Below are 22,336 nucleotides of genomic sequence, written 5' to 3'. Positions count from 1 at the left end.
AGGAAATTAAACATTTCAATTCCATCACTAGTTGTTAATTATAAGGAAAAAAAGGAAGTTAAATAGTATTATTAATAAAATTGTTTGTGCATCCTAATGTTAATTAAAATCACACAATACAAGCCCTACATATTGTTGGATATTTTAGTGTTATTGGATTAACTTGTTGATCGAGGAAATAACGTTATAGATTAAACGAGTTAGGTGACGCAGAAGTGCGGGCTTGTTTAACAATAATGTTATTTAGACTTTGTTATTTGGTTTTATACTTGGGCTTGAGTATAATGATAAGTGGGCTTATGATTAATTTTTTGGGCTCATGTGAGATATGGGAATTGATTTATATATGTCGATGATTTCATTCTCTGGATAATAACATATCATCTCATCGAACATTCAAAGAACAGAGAAGACGGTTACTTCTCTCTGGTTCTTCATCATCACATATAATCATCAAAATCCAATTCAATGTACATAAAATCTCTGTCTTATCCGATAAATCATTGCGTGTAACCCGCAAATAGGTTTATCTGAAAGTGATTCACGATTCAGAGATTAATCCAGGCAATTGTTCAAGAAAGTAAGATTGAAATCATAATTACAGGTTTGCTTCATTGATCGAATTCATCCTCCAGGTACGCAAAAATACAACAAGTACGAGTTCTATATTAGACGTCTAATTCCTAAACATGAGGAGTTTTCAAGTTATATCAAGTATTAACCGGGCTGTGTAAGTGTAAGCAAGTCAAGTCGCTTAATTGTGAACCACACAAGATTCGCTAACAAAATTAAAGTTCAGGTACTTGAGACGAGATCTGCCCTAAAACTTAAGCTCATCTAGTTAACAACTCTGGGTTTCACTTACCTCCGAGTTTCACTTATCGATCTCGGGTAGCACACAAACTTAAATAAACTTATGTTATAATATAAATTTTGAAAAGAAACAAACATATAAATAAAAATCTAGTTATATGGTTGGACCAAAAGGATGAGATAAGAGTAAACTTAACTATATCCCACATGCAAAATTTGATTCAAATTACTAATTAGTATCATGATATATGTGTAAAAGTCATATTTATAAATATAAATAAATATATAAATTAATCAGTAATAAACGAGTTGAATTTGAGTTCAAAACACTATTAATGAGTCAAAACCGTTTAATTAGAAATATATCTCCACACGAGCAAAAAAAGATAAATTTTGTGGAAAAGAATATCAGAAATTATGAGGGAACATAAGAACAAATTTCGAATTAACCAAACACAGAATGACAGAAGCTTTTTGCAATCCCACTGCATGTGCTAAGTAAGTGAAAAAGACATTTCAATTCCATCACTAAATGCTAGCTTCTATGGCAATTCAGATCTTTCATGTTTCTTTATTTAGTACTACTCCTGCCATGCAAACGTCTAGTGACATAACAGAAACCCACAAGTAACAACGTAACAATATTAGACTATGTGTAGTCATAAAACTCCACTATCAGGGGTTATGCGTCACGTGGCGCCCAGTCAGAGTTATGGTTTTATACAAAAACAGGCTGTAGTCATAACTCTCCACATCCAGGGGTTATGCGCCACGTGGCGCCCAGTCACTTTTACACTTTTTTTTTAATTTTTAATAAGAATAATCAAATAACAATAATATTTTATTAAATAAATATTACAAGAAAATAATAAAAAACTATTCGTCTTTTTGTCGTCGTCGTCGTCTTCGCCCTCTTCGTCGTCTTCGCTCTCTTCCTCGTCGTCGTCGTCGTCTTCGCCCTCTTCGTCGTCTTCGCTCTCTTCGCCATCGTCGTCGTTGTCTTCATCATCGTCTTCATTGTTGCCCTCGTTTTGATCATCGTTTTCACCAGGCAGAGGCCGATACATCCAAAGATGTTGGACCAAATCCTCCTTTAGTGCGTTATCTCTCTTGACCGCACGGAATCCGAGTTTTCGAGTCGTTGCTCCATACTTGCCGGAGTCCGTGGTGGATCCGGGTCCGGTATGAAAGTTGGACATATCTCCCGTTTTGATCATCCTATATTTTACAAAATTTTTATAAAATAAATGATCACAGTAAACAAGTGATAAACTATTTAAAAAAAACAAAACGTACCGTAACAAAAATACTCCAAGGTGTCCCGAGTTGTTTTTTCGGTCATCTTTAAATACTCGTCGTTGATGTCGGTCGTGTTTCCGTAAGCGAGCACGCGCACGGCTGACGTAACCTTCTGAATAGCCGTGAATCATAGCGTCCCTCTAGCGTCAGGCTTTTGCTTAAAGTAATCAAACTCACGCTCCAAATCATTGGTGATGTGCATAAATAAATTTTTAGACATCCGAAAACGACGCCTAAAGGTCTTTGGGTTCTTGTATCTCGGCGTGTCACAGAAGTAATCCACCATCAACCGGTTGTTGGCTTCGGCACGATCTCGTTCGATATATGCTCTTGTTGAAACGGGGGGTGGAGAGCTAATCGCACCCGTAACGGAACTCATATACTGTGTCGCGAGCATAATCGCACTCGTAACCGCCTGTTCCTCCTCCACGTCCTGGGCTTCTTGGTCGGGCCCGAAAAACTGTTTATATATAGATGGAGGATCCATATATAGTGAATTTGGTGTAAAGGAATTATAGAGTTGTAGAGTTGAAAGAGAATTTTTATAAATTTGATAAGTTTTGATTGGGAATTAGTTGGTTTAATATATAAAGAAATTAATTTTTTTTTTATTTAATCACCAACGGTAACATTCAACGGTCCATTTTTTGATTTTTGTGCCATCACCCGCGTTTTGTACATAACGTAGCAAAAAAAAAAAATCTTATAACGCAGGGGGGGCGGTGTACCCCCGCGTTTTGGTCCTAAACGCTACACAAAACTCACCCACTATGGGTGGTCTAATATAATAATTATTCAATGTCAAGGTACGTACAAAGTAACTAATTTATTACACGATGATTCACTTCTCACTAAAACAACGACCTTACAGCACTACTAGTTAAATAAAAATTATTTAAATGGTCTTCTTGAAAACCAGACCCTAATGAAAAGGTTCAGTCTTGACCATTTTACTTAGGTTGACTAGGTGTTGTCGGGAAGAGTTGTAGGGTTTTGGGTTGTATTCTTATGCAACATGGACTTGTACTCTCCATCGTCGTTATTATCATGAGTGAACAATCACACATGACCTTGCTGGAGGTTTGATCGACATTTCCTTCTCCGAACATGTTTCTACAGCTTGACTTATGTTGAACTACACCAGCTCCACCCTATACGCATGCCATACCGAATTAGTGAATTACGGTTTTTTTTATAATAACAAGATATATAAAAAAAAATTAATGAAAAAGGGTCAGATTTTAGAATAAATTTTGAACCCTTTAATAAAAATTTTATAACCTAGTGATATCAAGATGTTAAATAATGTCCCTCACTGTGGTGTAGGCTCAAGCTAGTGCCATTATATATGGGAAAATGGTGTATATTTTGTTGGTGAGTAAGTTTACAGTTGAAAAAGATATCAACGTTGACCTTGATAGAAATATAACTTAACTATAATAATCTACTTAATTAAATTGTATTAACAAGATTATAGTATAAAGCTATGCACAAAGTAAATGAATCAAGAATTTAGTTATACGAAATATTCCCATGCATAGTAAACAATTTGTAATCCTCCCCGTCTGAATTGGCCGATGCAACAACTAAAACGAATTTGTCTTAGGTAAAAATATGTTGTGAGGTGATTTGAAAGAACTCCATTTAATAGTAACTTTTTAGATTTTTTTCATATATATTATATATATGTAAGTTATATTTACGTAAATAAAAGAAAATACAAAGATCGACTTCGGGCGCATATAAGTGCAACAAATTAGTAAACTTTCATTACACCTATGCAAATTGCACTATTGACACGTATGTGTAAGCATTCGTTACATTTATTTTTATAGTCGATTCATGTAAAAAAATTTAAATTTTCGTAAGTGAATACTGCATATAATACATATGAAAAAAATTTAAAACTATTGTTAAATGGATTTTTGTTCGAGTTCTACAACTAAGTATCCAAATTTCAAATACATCCAAAACCCTAACTAACTAACTAGCTAGCTAGGTTTATCATGTTTTGTATGTGTCTTCTTGTTAAGGCTACAAATTAAACTTCAAACATGAGATCAAAAGATATAACTTTTAAGCTATTTTGAACAAGCTTCAACCAATTAAACATAATTTATTTTAATTGTCAACTAATTATACAAACCAAGAGGGTAATTACCTGAACAGCAAAGGGATAATTATTATGATGATAAGATGAGTTATTATAAGGAGGGTAAAGGCATTGGTGTTGATGCATTGCCAATAGTTTCCTTTGCATCTTTTGTCGGTCTCTTGCTTTATGATTTTGAAACCAATAAAACACATTTTTTCCTTGAATTCGGCCGTAAACAGAAAGCCTTGCTGTAACTTGTTGTATTTGTGTCGCGGTCGGTGTTTTCAGACCTCCTCTATACATTCCTTCTAACAACATCACCTGCTCTGGTGTCTGACACCACCTGCTCCCACCAACGCTGTTTGCTGACACCGGTGCCACCGTCTTCATGGCCAACTTGCCCTCTAGTTAAAAGGGTTAATTTGATGGTAAAAGGTTGTGGAATGAAGGTGTATTTAAAGAGGGAATGGGTTGTTTGATTGTGCAATCGTTACCCTCATTTTGCAAGTACTTTTTTAATATAAAAATATACACGGGGTATAAAAGCAAGGTGAATTATGGATGGGATCGGTGCAGCCGTGGAGACAAGTATTTTTGGTAATTATTACGGAGTATTATCTTTTTTTTTGTTCAAATAGAATGATTGGAAGTTGGAACCAATAATTAGAGAATCAGACCAGTTAACCCACCACACTACTGGTCGAGCAGAAATAAAGAGAACCACAATATATCAATATAGAATAAAAACATATATTACATGAACTTTATATTGTATATTGTGAAGTTGATTCTAACATCCCAAATTTTAGTTTAATATTTGGATAAGTACGTTGTGTGAAGTAGAGATGAATAAAGTATCCGTAAATATGTATGTATATGTGTGTTTTGTTATATGTTACTTCTTCCATCTCATTAAAAGTGTCTACATTTTCTTTTTTATTTATCTCATTACAATAGTTTACTTTCAAAATTTATTAGTCAATCTATAAGTTTACCCTTAAACACACAACTAACATTAATAAAAAAATATTGATAAACCTAATTTTCAAGAGCATTATTGTCATTCGGTAAGTAAATAAAATAATAATTTAATCTACCTTAAACTTTGTGTTTTTCAAACTAAGACTCTTTTACCGGGACGAATGAATATAGATATTAGAAAGGTTATAACTTTCGTGTAGAAATATAGATATTAGAAAGGTAGAGGTTGAACTTGTTAAGTGGGTTTAAAACAAATACCAAGTGGTGAAACCGTGAAAGCGTTCTAGTAACACAGGTATATTATATATGTTCATTCTTAAAAGAGGGAGGTGTGTGTGTGCACGCGCGTTGATCGATTTCAAGGATACTGAAGCAAGGCCGGAGTTGTGATTTAGCGAAGAAACCCTCAAACTAAAGTCAATAATATGTGTCAGCGACTTGAAGATCATTTCATTTTGGTGCAAAAGGAAAAGAGGTAACATTGACTTGGTTCTTCATACTCATAGATTGATGAGACCATGATATAGCTAGGAAGACTATATTTTAAAATGAATTAGAAATGACTCTTATGGTTATATTATGCTAAAAACACACAAATCTCCATTATTGATGTGTGATTATGTCATTATGTGTGTTGGGGTTTTTTATTCTTTGAGCAAGTTATGGATGCAATCTGAGTTTTGAGGGTTAATGTTGATGTAAGTAAATTGGAATACTTCCTTGTTGCGTTATGATTGTTATTCATGTTTTTTAATGGTAAATTAGATCACTAGGTAGACTATAATTGGTTTTTAATTTGGGAGAACGAGTGAACTAAGACGAATTTGGGCTTTTGGCTAACTACATAGTTTAATCCACTCTTAATAGTAAAAAATGTTGGATATGGATGCACTTGTTGATTTTTTTATTAACTTTGTTATTTTTAGGGTTTTTTTATGCCAAGAATTCTTCTCATCTTTCTCATTTTTATTCTCTTGTAAATAACTTAACCATGTAGAGAGGCAGTGGTGGTTATAAGAAGGGAGAGGCTATTGTATTATATGCTTTCCTGTGTAGGACATAATTTCCGTTGGGTCGACTCATCGAGCCTATGATGAGTTCGTGTCTTGTTTATCAAGTTGAGCGCGTGACTTGGTTTACATGGAATAAATTACTTGGTGAACAAGTCGGGCAAATGACTTGGACAACAAGAAATTTATTTATTAATTATTGTTTAAATATGTTTTTACTAATTAGTATTTGAGTATGATAAGAAGTTTGTATTCTAGTCTAATTAGGTTTTCATGTTTAAACTAGTATATATACCCGAGCTTGTGGGTTATATCGTTAAGAGTTGATGCATTGTAATTTTTCGAGCTAATGAGAATTACAAAGATCGAGCTTATGATCTAACTTTCGTTTTTGTGTTTATCGATCCTGGTCACCAAACTTCATCCTGGACTTTGTCAATGGATTTCATGGCCTACGTTGGTGAATTACATTGCAGTTGGGGGGGGGGGGGGGGTGCTAATCTAAGGTTGGGTGGTCGAGCATGTGCCGTAATTTGCGACAGTGTAGACATGTTTGCGCAACGCCTCTACAGAAAATTTTTAGTTGTAATGTTTGAAGGCATTGAAGCCCAAATATTAGTTGTAATGTTTTCTTGAAGCCCATTAAGAAAGCAAGCTATATAAGTCTCATAAATTTTGTTTGAAGCCCATTAAGTAAATGACTTCGAATCCCGTTTACTAACTACAACTAAAATAAGAATTTTAAATAGGCATATAAATTTCTAGCCTGAATTTGGTCCAAGTGCCGAGTCTACGCCATAATTTGTGAAAGTGGAAGTCTGCGTTGCGCGTCCTCTACCTAAAACTTTGGTAGTAAAGTTTTTTTGAAGCCCATTAAGTGTTCAATCCCGTTTACTAACTACAAGCAAAATAAAAATTCCTCACGAGGCATATATAAATGATTAAATTCTGTCAACAAAAAAAGTCTAAATACTACGATTATAAGTTACTAAAAAACCAGTAAAGGCTAGAAACTACAAATAAAATGTAAATAAATATATCAAAGGTGTGGCACAAATATATATATATTTTAAAATGGAAACATATATGGATTAGTTAGTTATAAACTAGGTTTCTACCCACCGTTTTGCGACGTGCACTAGCGCTTTGTAATGTTAAAGACAATCAAACAAAAAAAATAGGAAAATCCCTAAAATAATCTAGTTTGACCCAAATATTCTGGAAATAGCCCATATTTTACAAAATCCCCAAAATAACCTAAAAATCCCGTCAGATCCAAAGGAAACAAGAATTGATCCGACGGAATGGCGAAACAACAAACAAAAAAACTTGTGCATTGTCACGGAGTTAGTATTCCTTTGCACATATTTTAATAATCGCTAGATTTGAACCCACAACCCCTTAAAAATGCAAGACTTATCCAACTCATTGGTTCGGCAACGCCAAAGACCATGTGTCATACGTGAAGTGGTTACTTCTCAATATACCGAATAATCAACCAAGGTAATTCAGGTGATAGGCAACATCTCCAATTCGTTAGTATTTAATTGCAAAAGGAAATTAAATACAGAAATGTAAAGAATGAAGGGATGGGAGTTCAGAGGATAGGGATGGGAATAAGAACACTAAACATTTTAAACAATCTTCATATGCATTCTCTCAATCTATATTGGCTTTATATTGTGTGATCGTTTCTTCACAATTCAACAAATCTGCCCTCTTGTTAGACTTCTTAAATGGGCTATTAGGTTCTGTCGAAGCACGCAATGAATCTGACCTGATCCATGACGATGTTTCCATGGATTTCGAGATGAACGAACCACATCTGGGTCTTCTCGTCCGGCCGCTGGTGACCTGCAATGGTTTTTCGGGGGTGTGGAGGTGACCGCTAAGATGATCTTGAAGATCTCTTGTTTACAGACACAAAAATATGGTGGTGGCCCTTACTGAGAATTTTGCCCACCTTTGATAAGGAGGTGGAGACCTCCTTATATAGGGAGCCTCATGGCCACCGTCATGATACCCTAATGGGCCTAGCCCAGTTAGGGTTACCTCCACAAAACCCCCTCGGCCCAAAAACAAATGTATTAGCCCATATAATAAAATAAGCCCAAAACACAATAAATTAGGGTTCTTAGTACCATACCCCGACAAGCCCCCCAAGTCCAGTGTTGCTCCTAGGCGTGCAAGCGTTTAGGTGGAGCACTGGACTTTATAAGGTGTGCTCGATCGTGAGGCGGTTTCTTCCCTTTTCTTCGGCCTTGTCTTTGAGTTTTGGGAGGTTCTCTCCATGATGGTGACATGTTGTGATCCTTATGATGATGATGGTGCACTAGTATGAATAAGATATAGCACGCATCATAATAATAGTGGCGCGGGGCCTAATAATAAAGCTTGCGCGCGAGGCGACTTATGAGCTATAGTAATAACAAAAGCTTGCGCAAGAAGCGACTTACGAGCTGAGAATAATAAAAACCTGCGCGCGAGGCGACTTACGAGCTGAGAGTAATAAAGCTGGCGCGTGCGGCGACTTACGAGCCTGTAGAATGATGAGAGCCTGCGCGCATGGCGACTTACGAGCTGTAATAATAAAGAAGCTGGCGCGCGAGGCGACTTACGAGCTGTAATAATAAAGAAGATGGCGCGCGAAGCGACTTACGAGCTTGTAGAATAATGAAGCTGGCGCGCAAAGCGACTTACGAGCTTGTAGAATAATGAAGCTGGCGCGTGAGGCGGCTTACGAGCTTGTAGAATAATGAAGCTGGCGCGTGAGGCGGCTTACGAGCTTGTAGAATAATGAAGCTGGCGCGTGAGGCGGCTTACGAGCTTGTAGAATAATGAAGCTGGCGCGTGAGGCGGCTTACGAGCTTGTAGAATAATGAAGCTGGCGCGTGAGGCGGCTTACGAGCTTGTAGAATAATGAAGCTGGCGCGTGAGGCGGCTTACGAGCTTGTAGAATAATGAAGCTGGCGCGCAAAGCGACTTACGAGCTTGTAGAATAATGAAGCTGGCGCGTGAGGCGGCTTACGAGCTATAATAATAATAATGCCTGCGCGCGAGAGGCGACTTACGAGCTAAGAATAATAATTGAGCTGGCGCGTTAGGCGACTTACAGGCTATAATAATAATAATGCCTGCGCGCGAGAGGCGACTTACGAGCTAAGAATAATAATTGAGCTGGCGCGTGAGGCGACTTACAAGTTATAATAATAATAATGCCTGCGCGCGAGAGGCGACTTACGAGCTAAGAATAATAATTGAGCTGGCGCGTGAGGCGACTTACAAGCTGTGAGAATAATAATGCCTGCGCGCGAGAGGCGACTTACGAGCTAAGAATAATAACAGCTTGCGCGCGAGGCGTCTTATGAGCTGTGAATAATAAAGCCTGCGCGTGAGGCGACTTACGGGCTGTAAGAATAATAACCGCTTGCGCGCGAGGCGTCTTATGAGCTGTAATAATAGTGGAGCTTGCGCGTGAGGCGGCTTACGAGCTACTTTATGTCACGCGCCACGTGCAGATGTTGCATGCGCGTGCGCGTAGACTTTGGTTTTGTGTTATGCGCCACGCGCAGATATTGCATGCGCGTGCGTGTAGACTGACATGTGTGAGCGTGTGATGCATAAGCGTGTGTAATATGCGTGAGCATATGCGATGCGTGAGCATACGGTATGAGGATTCCTTGGCGCGTGGCCATATGGGGATATTATGAGGATTCCCAACCTTGGCGCGTGGCGCGAAGCCATGTGGGATATTATGAGGATTCCCAACCTTTAAGCGTGGCGCGAAGCCATGTGGGATATTATGAGGATTCCCAACCTTTAAGTATGGCGCGAAGCCATATGGGATATTATGAGGATTCCCAACCTGTAAGTTTGACTCATTCGTTGATTTGGATTAGACTAGTCTCGTCTGATGAGTACCATCATGCTCGCGCGCAGATGTGACGCGCGAGCATACATGTTGCGTGAGCATCTGATATGTATGAGCATATGTGCTGTGTGAGCACGCTTGATGTTTGAGCATCGATGCGTGAGCATACTTAGACGTTTGAGCGTGCTTGATGTTTGAGCATGCTTGATGCTTGAGCATCGATGCGTGAGGATGCTTGATGATTGAGCATGCTAGATGCGTGAGGATGCTTGATGCTTGTGCATGCTTGATGCGTGAGCATGCAAATGTTTGAGCAAGATGCTTGACCGACCCCAGATCTGATTCAGCACAGACATGAGGGTTTTTCCCGAAATATCGGGTATTTCTTCCTGTGTATTTCCAGATCATTGTTCAGATCCGATAGTATTTTTTCCTGTGTATTTCTTCCAACAGATCTGATAGTATTTCCAGGTCTGGAAATATTTTTTAGATCTACGGAAGAACATATCTGAGAGAAGAAATCGTAGATCTGAGATATTGATGAACAGATCTGGAATATTGATGAACAGATCTGGAATATTGATCCGTATATCTGAGATCTTGGTGAACAGATCTGTAGATCTGATGAGCAGATCCGGAAATCTGATGAGCAGATCCGTATATCTGAGATGCTGATGGACAGATCGGAGGACCGAAACGAGAAGCGAAATGTGGTTCATTGCCGTCCCACGGATGGCGCCAATGTCGAAGCACGCAATGAATCTGACCTGATCCATGACGATGTTTCCACGGATTTCGAGATGAACGAACCACATCTGGGTCTTCTCGTCCGGCCGCTGGTGACCTGCAATGGTTTTTCGGGGGTGTGGAGGTGACCGCTAAGATGATCTTGAATATCTCTTGTTCACATACACAAAAATATGGTGGTGGCCCTTACTGAGAATTTTGCCCACCTTTGATAAGGAGGTGGAGACCTCCTTATATAGGGAGCCTCATGGCCACCATCATGATACCCTAATGGGCCTAGCCCAGTTAGGGTTACCTCCACAAAATCCCCTCGGCCCAAAAACAAATGTATTAGCCCATATAATAAAATAAGCCCAAAACACAATAAATTAGGGTTCTTAGTACCATACCCCGACAGGTTCGGCCATGGTGGGCTAGTAGCCTAGTATGGTTCATAGCAATATGTAATTTGTTCAAATGTCAAATTTGATTAAATATCTATTTGTTCATTTTAACGAGTTGAGTTTAATACTCAAATTCTTTAACTCATTGAGTACCTGTGGTTTTTAATTTTAATCACACATTTAGATATTATCATCAAAAACGAGAGGCATGTTGTTGGTAAAAGTACGGATAGATTTATTAAATTATACTCTAATAATATATTTTGTGATAACTGCTTCAAGATGAAAGATTACCTAAGATAATTGGACATTTAATAACTCAAATTCATGATGAAAAATCAACCAAAGGAACTTGAATTATTATGATATTTTCATAGCCACAAATTAGATAATAAGATTTTTAGAGGAAATCCAAACTAACTTATTAATATATATATTAAAGAGGGTATTACATACTTATCAAAAAGTCACTGTTTATTTTACTATTCATTTTTTTAATATTTTATTAATTATTATAACCATTAATTCATTAATAATAATTCCATAAATAAAAAAAGTTGTTTTTATTTTCTTTATTATAATTTTTTTTGTCAACTAATTAAAATATTTAACCAACTATATTTTTAAACACTAAACTTAGACAAATGTCGACTTTACATATTTTATTTTTGGTTAAACGATTTTTTTAAACTTTGCTTTCATATTTTTTTATAGTTCGTCTTTACATTGATCAAAACTTTTTTCATGATTAAAAAATATCTCATCGTCGCATGGTTTATATCTGCGTTTCAACGTTTGATATCTAGCTCGCCTCTAAAATATTTTTTTTGGATTTCTAATTTTTGTTTACGAATTTGTGTTGGTACCGTTGATACGAACCGAATTGTGTTGGTTCACAACAGTAACATGCCGGTCTTTTTGGTTGCACATATGAAAATTTGTTGTATTTTGACATTGACGGGTTTATTTCTTTTGTTTAGTTTTGATGTCACAACTTGATACAGACTGACTTCGCATTGACTTGCATCGAGTTTATGGTTTAACGTTTTTACTTATGTTTTTTGTTAGATTCATCGGTCACGTCGCGAAGCGCGGAGTCCTAAATCATAGTTCTTTATTAAAAAGAAAACAAATAGTTTCGACCTTTATTTATAGTCTTGGTCAAACAAGAAAGTAATGGAAGTATCTTTTTATAACATAAAGTTATCCTAACATGCTTTGATGTTACTTTAAATCTATGTTTCCAAACTACTTCAAATCCTCAAAATCAAAAGGAACTTTTTTTATACTTTCAAATCAGTTCATGAGAAATCGAGTGTATGCAGATCTAACAAAGTGCAACGTCTATTTTGAAGAGTAAAAACACATAGTCGGGCAGGCATGTCAATCCTGAGTTATTAAAGAAAATGCAATTTTATATGTTTTATAGTATTTGTTAACTAAAAGGTTTTGTATTCTCATTACAATTAAAGTCACGTTGCAACTTGCAACCACCGACCCTTTACCCGACAAAGCAGCCACTTGGTAGGGCCATTTTGACCAAAGCTATCCATCATTTGCACACGTAACATGGTAGTAGGCATTAGGCAATACCGGGAGAGTTTTTTTTCCAAATTAGTGTTGATGGAAAAACTATTTATTATTTTGATATGACAGAATTACAAATTTTGTCCTTTAAAAAAAGCCAAATTATGGTTCGTGTCCTTTTTTTAGTTTCCTTGCAGGCGGTGTACTTTAAACTTTTTTTTTCTACAAGTTTTGTCCTTTACGCTAACTGGGTTAGAAAAAGTCAGTTAAATCCCCTCACGTGAAATGCATGTGAGGGCATATTGGTCTTTTTGCCTACCCTGCAACTTCTTCTTCTTCTTCTTCTTCTTCTTCTTCATTTTGCAGATCTTAATTAGAAAAAGTCAGTTAAATCTCCGTCACTGCTTCTGTTTCTGTATCTATTAACACACACACTTTGGATTCATCAATTAACAATCTAGGGTTTCACCAATGGATCCCACCATCCCAATTTCATCACCATACCTCCCACTCTTCTTCTCCATCTTCTTAACCATCTACTCCTCCGCCCACTTCCTCCTCTTCCGCCACTGGACCACCACCCTCCGCCCAATCGCCGCCAGCTGCCTCATCTCACTTCTCTCTCTATGTTCTACCACACCATCACCATAACCACTCCTCAAACACCATCACCACCGCCACCATAGCTCCGCCACCGGCCACCGCTCCATCTCCGATTCCCTCTGTCTTCGAGCTGGAAACCCGTTCACGCGTATATTCTCCCTATATAATCTCAACCCCACCTTATTCTTCCCTCATGTACGCTCCAAAACCCTAATTTCGATCTTACCAATTCCCAAAATTGAACCCACTTTCCTTCAATTCAACACCTCAATTGCAAAACCCACTTCTCAATTTCACCAACAATGGAAGATCAGTTGTTGCCGTCAATTTATGTTGTCGTTTGCTGGGCCGTTGTCTAACCCAGATCCGAATACGATTCGGGTGGAGATGTGGGGGTTGGCGGAAGACTTGGCCCGGGAGGTATTGAATTGTATATACCTGACTTTGGATTCCGAAGAGAAGAGGAAAGATGTGATTGAATATGTGCATAAGCTTATCAGATTCAATCTCAGATTGGAGGTTATAACTGTCATTTTTCACAATTTCTGGTTTTCTTGGCTATGGGGTTTTGTTAAATTTAGGGCAAAATAGTCATTTCATATTCATGTGGTTCTTGTTTGATGATATGCATAAGTTATGAAGGTCTCGCCGGAATATTCCGGTAACAAGTACTTTCCTTAACAAGTACTTAATCACCGGCGCCGACGGGTTTGTTGGGTCACACATGGCGCTTGCATAGAAGAAACGAGGTGACGGTGTTGTCGGAATTGATCACTTTAATGATTATTATGACCAGATCTGAAATGGTCTCGCCGGAATATGCAGGAATCTAAGGGGGTGTTTATTGTTGAAGCGGATATTAATGAAGAGAGAAAGAGAGACAAAAATGGTGGTGGCTTAGAGAGAGAAAGAAGAGAGAAAGGAGGAGAAGGTGTTATCAATTTGCAAGTACAGACGAAAAGACAAAACTACCCTCACATGCTTCTCACGTGATGGGATTTAACAGAGTTTTTCTAACCCAGTTAGCGTAAAGGACATAACGTGTAGGAAAAAAATATTTAAAGGATACCGCCTGCAAAGAAACTAAGAAAATGACACGAACCGTAATTTGGCTTTTTTTAAAGGAAAAAATTTTTAATTCTGTCTTTTGATTTTGATTAAAAAGTATTTACTAAACTAATGCTTTCTATTTATTTTGTATTAACCTTTTACTTTTACATTAACATATTAGAGACTATATAACTTTTTTTCATTAAGTTCATAAATTCTATTTTATTATCATATTTCTTTAATATTTTTTCCGATCAATCCAAAATCATTTTTTTGAAATTGACTCTTTTTTTTTACTATTTAGTTATGAATCTTTTCTTTTCTTTTTTCTTTTAGTTGGTTTCTTCTTTTTTATCTTTTTTTTTAAATCGTCATTTATGAATTTGGTTTCAATTTTTTTGTGTTTCTTTAATCACTTAATTCTTTTGGATAAATATGCTCATTTATCCAAAATCGTGATTTTACAAGTTTTGTTTTTTGAGTTTAGTTATGGTATCTTAACGAACCTAGTGGATATTAACTGAATTCACGTCGAATACTCTCTATAGTGCTCGGGTTCTGCCAACATCCGGGTTTTACCGATTTTTCATAAAATGAACATATTTAAAACATAAAAAAATGGGTAAAACTCGGCGTTGTTAAAATCCAAGCGTTGACATTACTTCGATTGGTATCTGGTAGGTTCGTTACGGTATTTGGAACTAAACCAAAAAATTAAATTCTCAAATGAGCATATTTAAAACCAAAACAACAAAAAATCGGTAAAACCCGAGAGTTGGTAAAACCCAAGCGTTGTGGAAACTATTTGACGTAAATTCGGTTGGTATCTATTAGGATCGTTATGATGAACAAAACCCAAAAAATAAGTTCGTGAAATGAACATATTCAAAAAAAATTCGGTAAACCCCATAAGTTGGTAAAACCCAATCATTGCGGCGACTGTTCGACGTGAACTCAAGTCTATATTAATTATACTCGTTACGGTACCAAAAGTATACTAAAAAAACACATTCGTAAAATAAAATATATATTATAAAAATTAAATTTCTATGAAAAAAAAATAATTAGAAAAATTAAAACAAAACAAATTTTTCATATCGACTTAGTAAAATAAGGATGACGAAAAAAATAACATAAAACATACAATATTGAATTAATAGCATAAAAATATATAGAACATATGATATGAAAATTGATTATTGACAAACTTAATAGGAAAATTTAAAAAGACTAATATGTTAATGTAAAGTAAAAGGTTAATACAAAATAAATAGAAAATACTAGTTCGGTAAATACTTTTTAATCAACATCAAAGTAGTAAATAGTTTTTCCACCAACACTAGTTTGAGAAAAAAACTCAATACCGCAATGTGGCCATCTGCTCCCAACATTACCTCCAACTATATTCTTTTAGAAGCTAGGGGATGTTTTAATAATATACTTATCAGTTTTTCATGTAAATAATTGGAAAACATAATAAATATTAAACCATATAACCCGTGTACTTAGCGGTTTAATATTAGAAAGGTTAATTGAACTAAAAATTGGGTTATTATTCTTGCCCGACATTTTCTTCGATTGTATTTTCTCTCCTTTTTTGAAGTATATAAATGTACAAATATGCATATACATGGCCATATAGTTATGTACAATCATTACTTGATCAACTTGATTTTAGTTTGCAGTTTAAATTGTTTTTTTTTTCTCATCATTTATATTCTGGTTTACAACTTCCTTGTTACTTTAAGCTCATAGGTCATGAGACGTTTTAATCCTATTTTAATTGGTTACATAGATTGGATCGGACACGTGTCAATAAACCAATATGTAACGCTTATTTATGATTTACAATCAATATTCAAGAAATAATTTTTATAAATTTAAATAAAGTTAAGAGATGGTCTTATGATTATCAATCTCCATCAAAATTTATTTAATTGTAGCACACCATTGACCCACCAACGCTCTGCACGTCTAACTCCATAAGTTTTACCAAAACCACAAGTCACAACTTACAAAAGACCAAATCGGGCGGATTAATAGGGCGTGACAATTTACGAGAAGTTTCAAAGCAATTGCTAAAATATAAAATATATTATTTATTAAGTTAAAAAACAAAAAAACAAAAAAAAAACAATCAGTTTTTACAATTCAATGACATCTGAAGGTTTGTTGATCCAACATAGAAAGTCCTTACTTGAAATCCTATCTGGTTAAAATGTTGATTTAATAAACTAAAACAAGTTTTATATACTGAACAATACTACTTTTAAAACCAATTGTATATTGAGAAACGCGGAAATCATGTAAGATACAGTTGTTATTTTAATGAAAAAGAAAAAAATGCAAAATGAATTACTTATCTTATTATTCTTTCTTTGATTTCTTATATTTAGACATGTGCATGTAGTATATATGAATTTAGATTAAAGTTTATAAATGCTATATTTTTAAATGGGTCTTAAACACGTTGAAAAAAAACATACATTCTAGTCAATTTATATAGCAAATAGTATAAAAATTAACACATTTCTTGTGGTTCTCAACATATTATGATCCTAAAAAAACATATATATTCACGTCAAAAACATCCACCCTAATATAGATACACTAACAATCATGTTAACTCTAACATGAATCATATAGTCACGTGCCTAAAAGTTTGTGATTTAGTTATAAACATGTCATCATTGTAAAGTTGGGCTAAGTGGTCCGTATGTAGATAGATTGATACATACTTAATCTCTTAAGAATCTACTAGCTTATATGTTTTGGTTGCAGTTAATTCACAAAAACCGAAGCAATGAGTGATGGTTCATAATTGTTAGTAGTAGTTTAATATGTTATGTTCGTTTGTTTTGATTTGATTAATGTTTTGATTTATTAAATCAGGCTCTTACTTTTTAGAAAACATGATCCTTCTCGAATTAGATTACAATCTTTCAATTCCATTGTTTATTTATTTTGATTATTTTGGGTTCTATCAATTAGCCAAATGTTCATACTTTATGATTTCCACTCATCTATATAATCAATCCTATCAAGAATCAAAACTGACTTAAGTAACACATTAACATTCAATCTTCGAAATCAAATATCACGTGGAAACGATAAAAGTAAATCAAACAAAATAATAAGAATTCTCCCTTGCTAGCTACCTAATAATTGAGGCAGCACCAAAATCAAAGTTTAAAGTCAGAACCCTGCACAACGGACAGTCTCTGCCTCCCGATTTCCTTAATAGCCACTTCTTGATGCATTCATCATGACAACTGTGTTTGCATCTTAATGTTCCTATGATATTCTCCTCTTCATATTCTTCAAGACAAACAACGGTTATGGCTCGCGTGTTGCCGCGCGTCATTGATGTCAGTATCATTTCTATGTGGACGAATTTAAAAGGAAACATAATTTACTTCATATTGAGTTTAGTAGTTACAGCCATTGTTTAGTACATATTTCTGGCAGCAGTTAAAAGCGTTGTTATGGTGCGCATTAACCTAAGCTGTAGGCATATTACATAAGCTGGCTAATGGCTGCTATTTATAGATGTTGCAGGCCATATGTTAAGGTGTTAGGTTACAAAATTATTTGGGAATATTAGCTGCCGTGATGGCTGTCAAAAAGATGCTTTGCTTTCTTTGGTGCCTGCCCGTCCCCTGTATGTAGTTAAAGTTAGTAAGCTGAAATGGTATACAGTTTTATAGTTCAACGGACTTTACCTGGTTGGTGCATATTATATTTGTTTTTGGGTGTTTTGGGGTCAGGTGTGTTTGGAGACATTGTAGCAGCCGTTGTTGCGCTGTTCACAGTGACTGTCTTGTCTTGTTTGAGCGTGACATTCATTTTGATTGGAACACCTTTAATGGCAAGCATTTCTGGTGGTGTGTTGTACGCGTCCATCCTGCGGCGTTTAAGTGTTAGTTCTTTGCAGCTTATGTTCAAGATGCTCGTCATGGATTCGTTGAAGAAAACTGCCTTAACACTTGCAGTGTTGTCTGTTATGGTGGCGTTTACACAGTACCTGTCATAGTTAGCTGGTCATTTGTGGTTTTGATCGTGTTATTATGTTTGGGTTGGTGTCACTTACATGACGTTTGATTCATGCTTTCTAAAATGATCTTTGCATTCGAAACTTGGTTCTTTTAGGAACTGGAGGTGTGAATGTTTTTTGCAGATGTTGCATTTTGTGTAGTACCATGGCCGGGTTGTGTCGAAATCTGTTATTGAGGCCTCGCATGTGAAACGGAGTTGCTGGTAAAGGTCATTTGGTTAGTTATTTAGATCATATGTAATAGAAAATGTGATCGAAGAAAAAAAATAGGAAAAAACACCTCAATAGATTTACTTCATAATAATTTAAAAAACAACTAATAAAACCTTTAATAAAAGATAAACATTGCAAGCTATTATTACACCAAATTTTGGAACAGTAGAAACTAATTATTTCATACATTCAGGACTTATCATTTGGAGTAATTTAATAGATGCTCAAAGTTCCTTAGCCATGACCTCAAACTATTTAGTTCCTCTGACAACTTAATTAGTTTGTGGAACATCTTATTTCATTTAAATTAAAGGATAATTTTTGCCAGGACCTTTTGAGAATACAAAATTTTGAAAAGCAAATTCTTTGCCTCGTAATTGCGTTAAGATTATTAGAGTAATAGTTGTTTAGTGTGGTAACGAACCTTGGTATTTTTAAGCATATCATCAATTGTAGTTAATGGGCCTGCTTGTCTTGGTGATGTGTAAGCAGGTATGTCAACGTACCTGTTACATACATTTATGTTGCTGGGTGATGTAGCTGTTAGTAACGGTTTATGTATAATGCAGAGTTTGATAAAGTTTTTTAATGTACCTGTTCTTGTATGCTTCCATGTTGGGATTTGGAGGGTTAATGGTTGCGGTTGTAGCCTCATTACTTTCCAGTTGTAGAATCTATGTGGATGTGTTTGGGGCTATTTATGAGACAACATGAAGACAAATTTGTATTACATTGTTGTGTGAAATACATACATACATATATATATATATATATATTATGTGAGTTTTAGAATAAAAAAAGCGGGCATGCTACCTATGAATTTGGTGACTGATGTTCTAGTTACCGCCATTATTTCACCAACCGGTATGTCTCCGTCGACCTCAGACAACTGTCTAGTCCAGAAGGTGACCTCAATAATGTTTCTCCTGCAAATGTAGGTCAGTATATGTTTTTTGTTGTTATGTGTTAGCGGTGTTTTTGTACCTGTGATCTTGCAAGGTTATCTTCCTCATTGGTTTTCCACCTCTGTTGTGTACGGGTGTGACATTTTCGATGCGACCAATAAAGTCTGTGCGTTGAATAACCGTGTTAATTTAGAAGATGTGATTGTAATATTTATAGAAGTGATTTTAATTTCTGAATATGTCGGTCGTGTAGTTGTAACAAATATGGGGGTTAAAAGAATAATTAAAAGTTGTTACCTGTAAGCTGTTTTCGGTCTTTTGTGCGCGTCTCAAGTTGGTCGTATGATGCGAATTCAAAGTGGTATGATGGGATGTTGTCGTTTTGTATGGGGGTAAAGGTAGTGCTTCTTCCCATGGAAAGTGAAGCCTCATGTGAGACAGCTGGCTGGTAGTTTTTTGCACCTACTGTCAACGTTTCTGTTACACGGTAGCATGATCCAACTTTGATGACTGTGTCAAAGTATGTTCATTTGTGTCGTCTGCAGTGGCTTCAATGGCGTCTCTCTGTTATGATAAAAGAAAATGTGAGTTGAAATAAATCACATCTAATATGTAGGTAGAATTGGATATTATACGTACATGGACATCCACAAATAGGTAGCATAGGTCTTGTGGTCTTGCATGCGGTATCCATTTATTTATTATTCTTACTTCGAGAAGGCCAGGAGGAGTGCCGACCTTAATGTCAGTAATTTTTTGTTGTTCCATCAGTTTTATCTGTTTTTTTGGAAGATATATAAGTAACTGTTGGCGAACATATAACGCTAAGTTCATTTAATGGGTAACATATGTATGTTATTATGTTGTACATGTATGGGTGACTACTGTACGTTATTAAACTAAGGATTATTTACGTTCTTGATAAAGTCGGAGTAAACAATATTCTTTGTTGTAGATGGGGCATAGTTTTCTTGTGGTACAATGAGAATTTTTAGTGCATCTGGGGATGTAGCTCTTGATAATGCTACGTACAAATGACCATGGCTAAAAACAGGTTTGGAAGATATACTCCAATTTTGTCTAGTGACTGGCCTTGACTTTTGTTAATGGACATTGCGTAGCACAGTTTAACTGGAAATTGCTTCCTTTTGAAAGAAAACGGAAGTTCTTTATCTTTGTGTATCAATGCTATTCGTGATATGTATACACGATGACCAATACGATTACTGGTCATTATTTTTGCCTCTATTATTCTCGGAAGTAGTTGTGTAACTATAAGTCGGGTGCCATTGCAGAGGCCATCGTTTGGGTTTATGTTTCTGAGTAGAATGATAAGTGTGTTTTTCTTTAGCTCGAGTCGGTGGGGTGGCATGCCATTAAAGTTTAGCATGTTAAGGTACTCTAACGGATAAAGTGCGCAAGGGTCAACGTGAGTGCCTTCGTTGGGGGTTATTGAGTCTGCACTTAGATAACAAACGGTTCTTCCTGGACACATGTTATGTACTAGGGTGTTTATGTCGTGAACTGTCTCATTTGTGGGACAGACAATTGCTTTTCGTGAAAGTGACTCTGGCGATGGATTTTGTAGTGTGTCTTTGTCATATATGAAACTTATAAGATTGTGGAGTGCATTTTCATCATAACGAATTAGGTGCCTCTCTGGGATGTCAATGATTTTTTTATCGTTATCGTCTTCAATGTCAATGTCTGGTGTACCGATGGTACCCTCGCCTATTGCTAAAAGCCATGCTGAAAAGTTGGCTATATCTTCTTTCTCTTGATAGGTTAGTGAAGGTCTTTGTAGTCGCATGTTTTCTGTGAGTTTAAACAAAACGAATTTGTTCCATAGATATGATCGTGGGAGTGAAGAATAGATGATGGTTGTCTTTGAGGCTTTGTGTATGATTGGTAATGTCTGTCTGAAATCACCCCCTAAGAGAACTGATTTTCCACCAAAGGGGCATTGCTCATTGTTTAATATATTTGTCTAGCGACTCAAAGCATCGACGGTCGTTCATGGGTGCTTCATCCCATATTATAACAGAGACCTCCGTTAATAGTTGTGCGAGATGTGTGTTTTTGGTAACTGAGCATGTTGATTCATCATAGAGGTCAAACGGGATTTTGAATGTTGAATGGGCGGTCCTCCGACCAGGTAGAAGTAGTGATGCTATACCTAACGCAGCAACTGCAAGGACTACTTTTCCTTGTGAACGAAGCCCGGAAATGATTGTGTTCCATAAGTAAGTCTTGCCTGTGCCACCGTGACCATAAATGAAAGCTAAAACCTGTGTGTTTGAGGTTACGGATGACATTATGTGGTCGGATATTTTTTTTGTTGGCTATTAAGGTGGTTTTTGAGTGATTGGTGTTCTCGTGATAGGCTTTCTCTGTCATAGTTTTTTTCCTCTAATAGAAGTCTGTTGTTAAGACATTGGAGTGAATGTGCATTAGGTATAGGTATTCCATATTTTGACAACGTAAGTGGTATGGGAGCAGTACGCAGTAGCAGTTCAAGCTCTTGTAGCACGTACTGTTTCTGGTCATCACAATTTAGAAGTTGGTGTGTGTGAAGTGCATCATCTGCCATTTTGTGCCAATGTTGTTCCCAAAGTTGCAGTGGATTTGATATGTCACAATACTGAAGCATGTGGGCGAATAGCGACCGTAATTCTGAAGAAGTGGCCCAAGCAGATGCTTCGTCAAACGCGGACGACCATTCTGTGTCGTTGTCTAGTAGGTTAAGCATCTGACATGCGTCTCTAAATGTAGGTGCTACTTGACT

At 36.2% G+C, this 22,336-nt stretch overlaps 2 protein-coding genes and 1 long non-coding RNA gene across 3 annotated transcripts; all 3 read right to left on the bottom strand.

Annotated features, from left to right (window-relative positions):
- Window positions 1-19,479: 19,479 nt before the first annotated feature.
- LOC143617920 (uncharacterized) lies at window positions 19,480-19,953 on the bottom strand. The gene is made up of 3 exons (XR_013150915.1): window positions 19,849-19,953; window positions 19,631-19,715; window positions 19,480-19,572 (listed from the first exon to the last, which is right to left on the bottom strand). It is a non-coding gene; the product is annotated as an uncharacterized LOC143617920 (long non-coding RNA).
- Window positions 19,954-20,575: 622 nt separating this feature from the next.
- Window positions 20,576-21,361, bottom strand: LOC143618659 (uncharacterized). Its single transcript, XM_077090773.1, has one exon. It carries the CDS (start codon window positions 21,359-21,361, stop codon window positions 20,576-20,578), a length of 786 nt encoding a protein of 261 aa, XP_076946888.1.
- A 157-nt stretch (window positions 21,362-21,518) lies between these two features.
- Window positions 21,519-21,866, bottom strand: LOC143618658 (uncharacterized). The gene has a single exon (XM_077090772.1). The coding sequence runs from the start codon at window positions 21,864-21,866 to the stop codon at window positions 21,519-21,521; it is 348 nt and encodes a 115-aa protein (XP_076946887.1).
- Between the last annotated feature and the right edge of the window lie 470 nt (window positions 21,867-22,336).

Source organism: Bidens hawaiensis, unplaced genomic scaffold (assembly GCF_021521415.1).
Source record: "Bidens hawaiensis isolate Kalapana, Puna unplaced genomic scaffold, B.hawaiensis_p1.1 tig00002338_1, whole genome shotgun sequence".
NCBI lineage: Eukaryota > Viridiplantae > Streptophyta > Magnoliopsida > Asterales > Asteraceae > Bidens > Bidens hawaiensis.
This window is presented reverse-complemented; position numbering and strand designations above follow the sequence as displayed.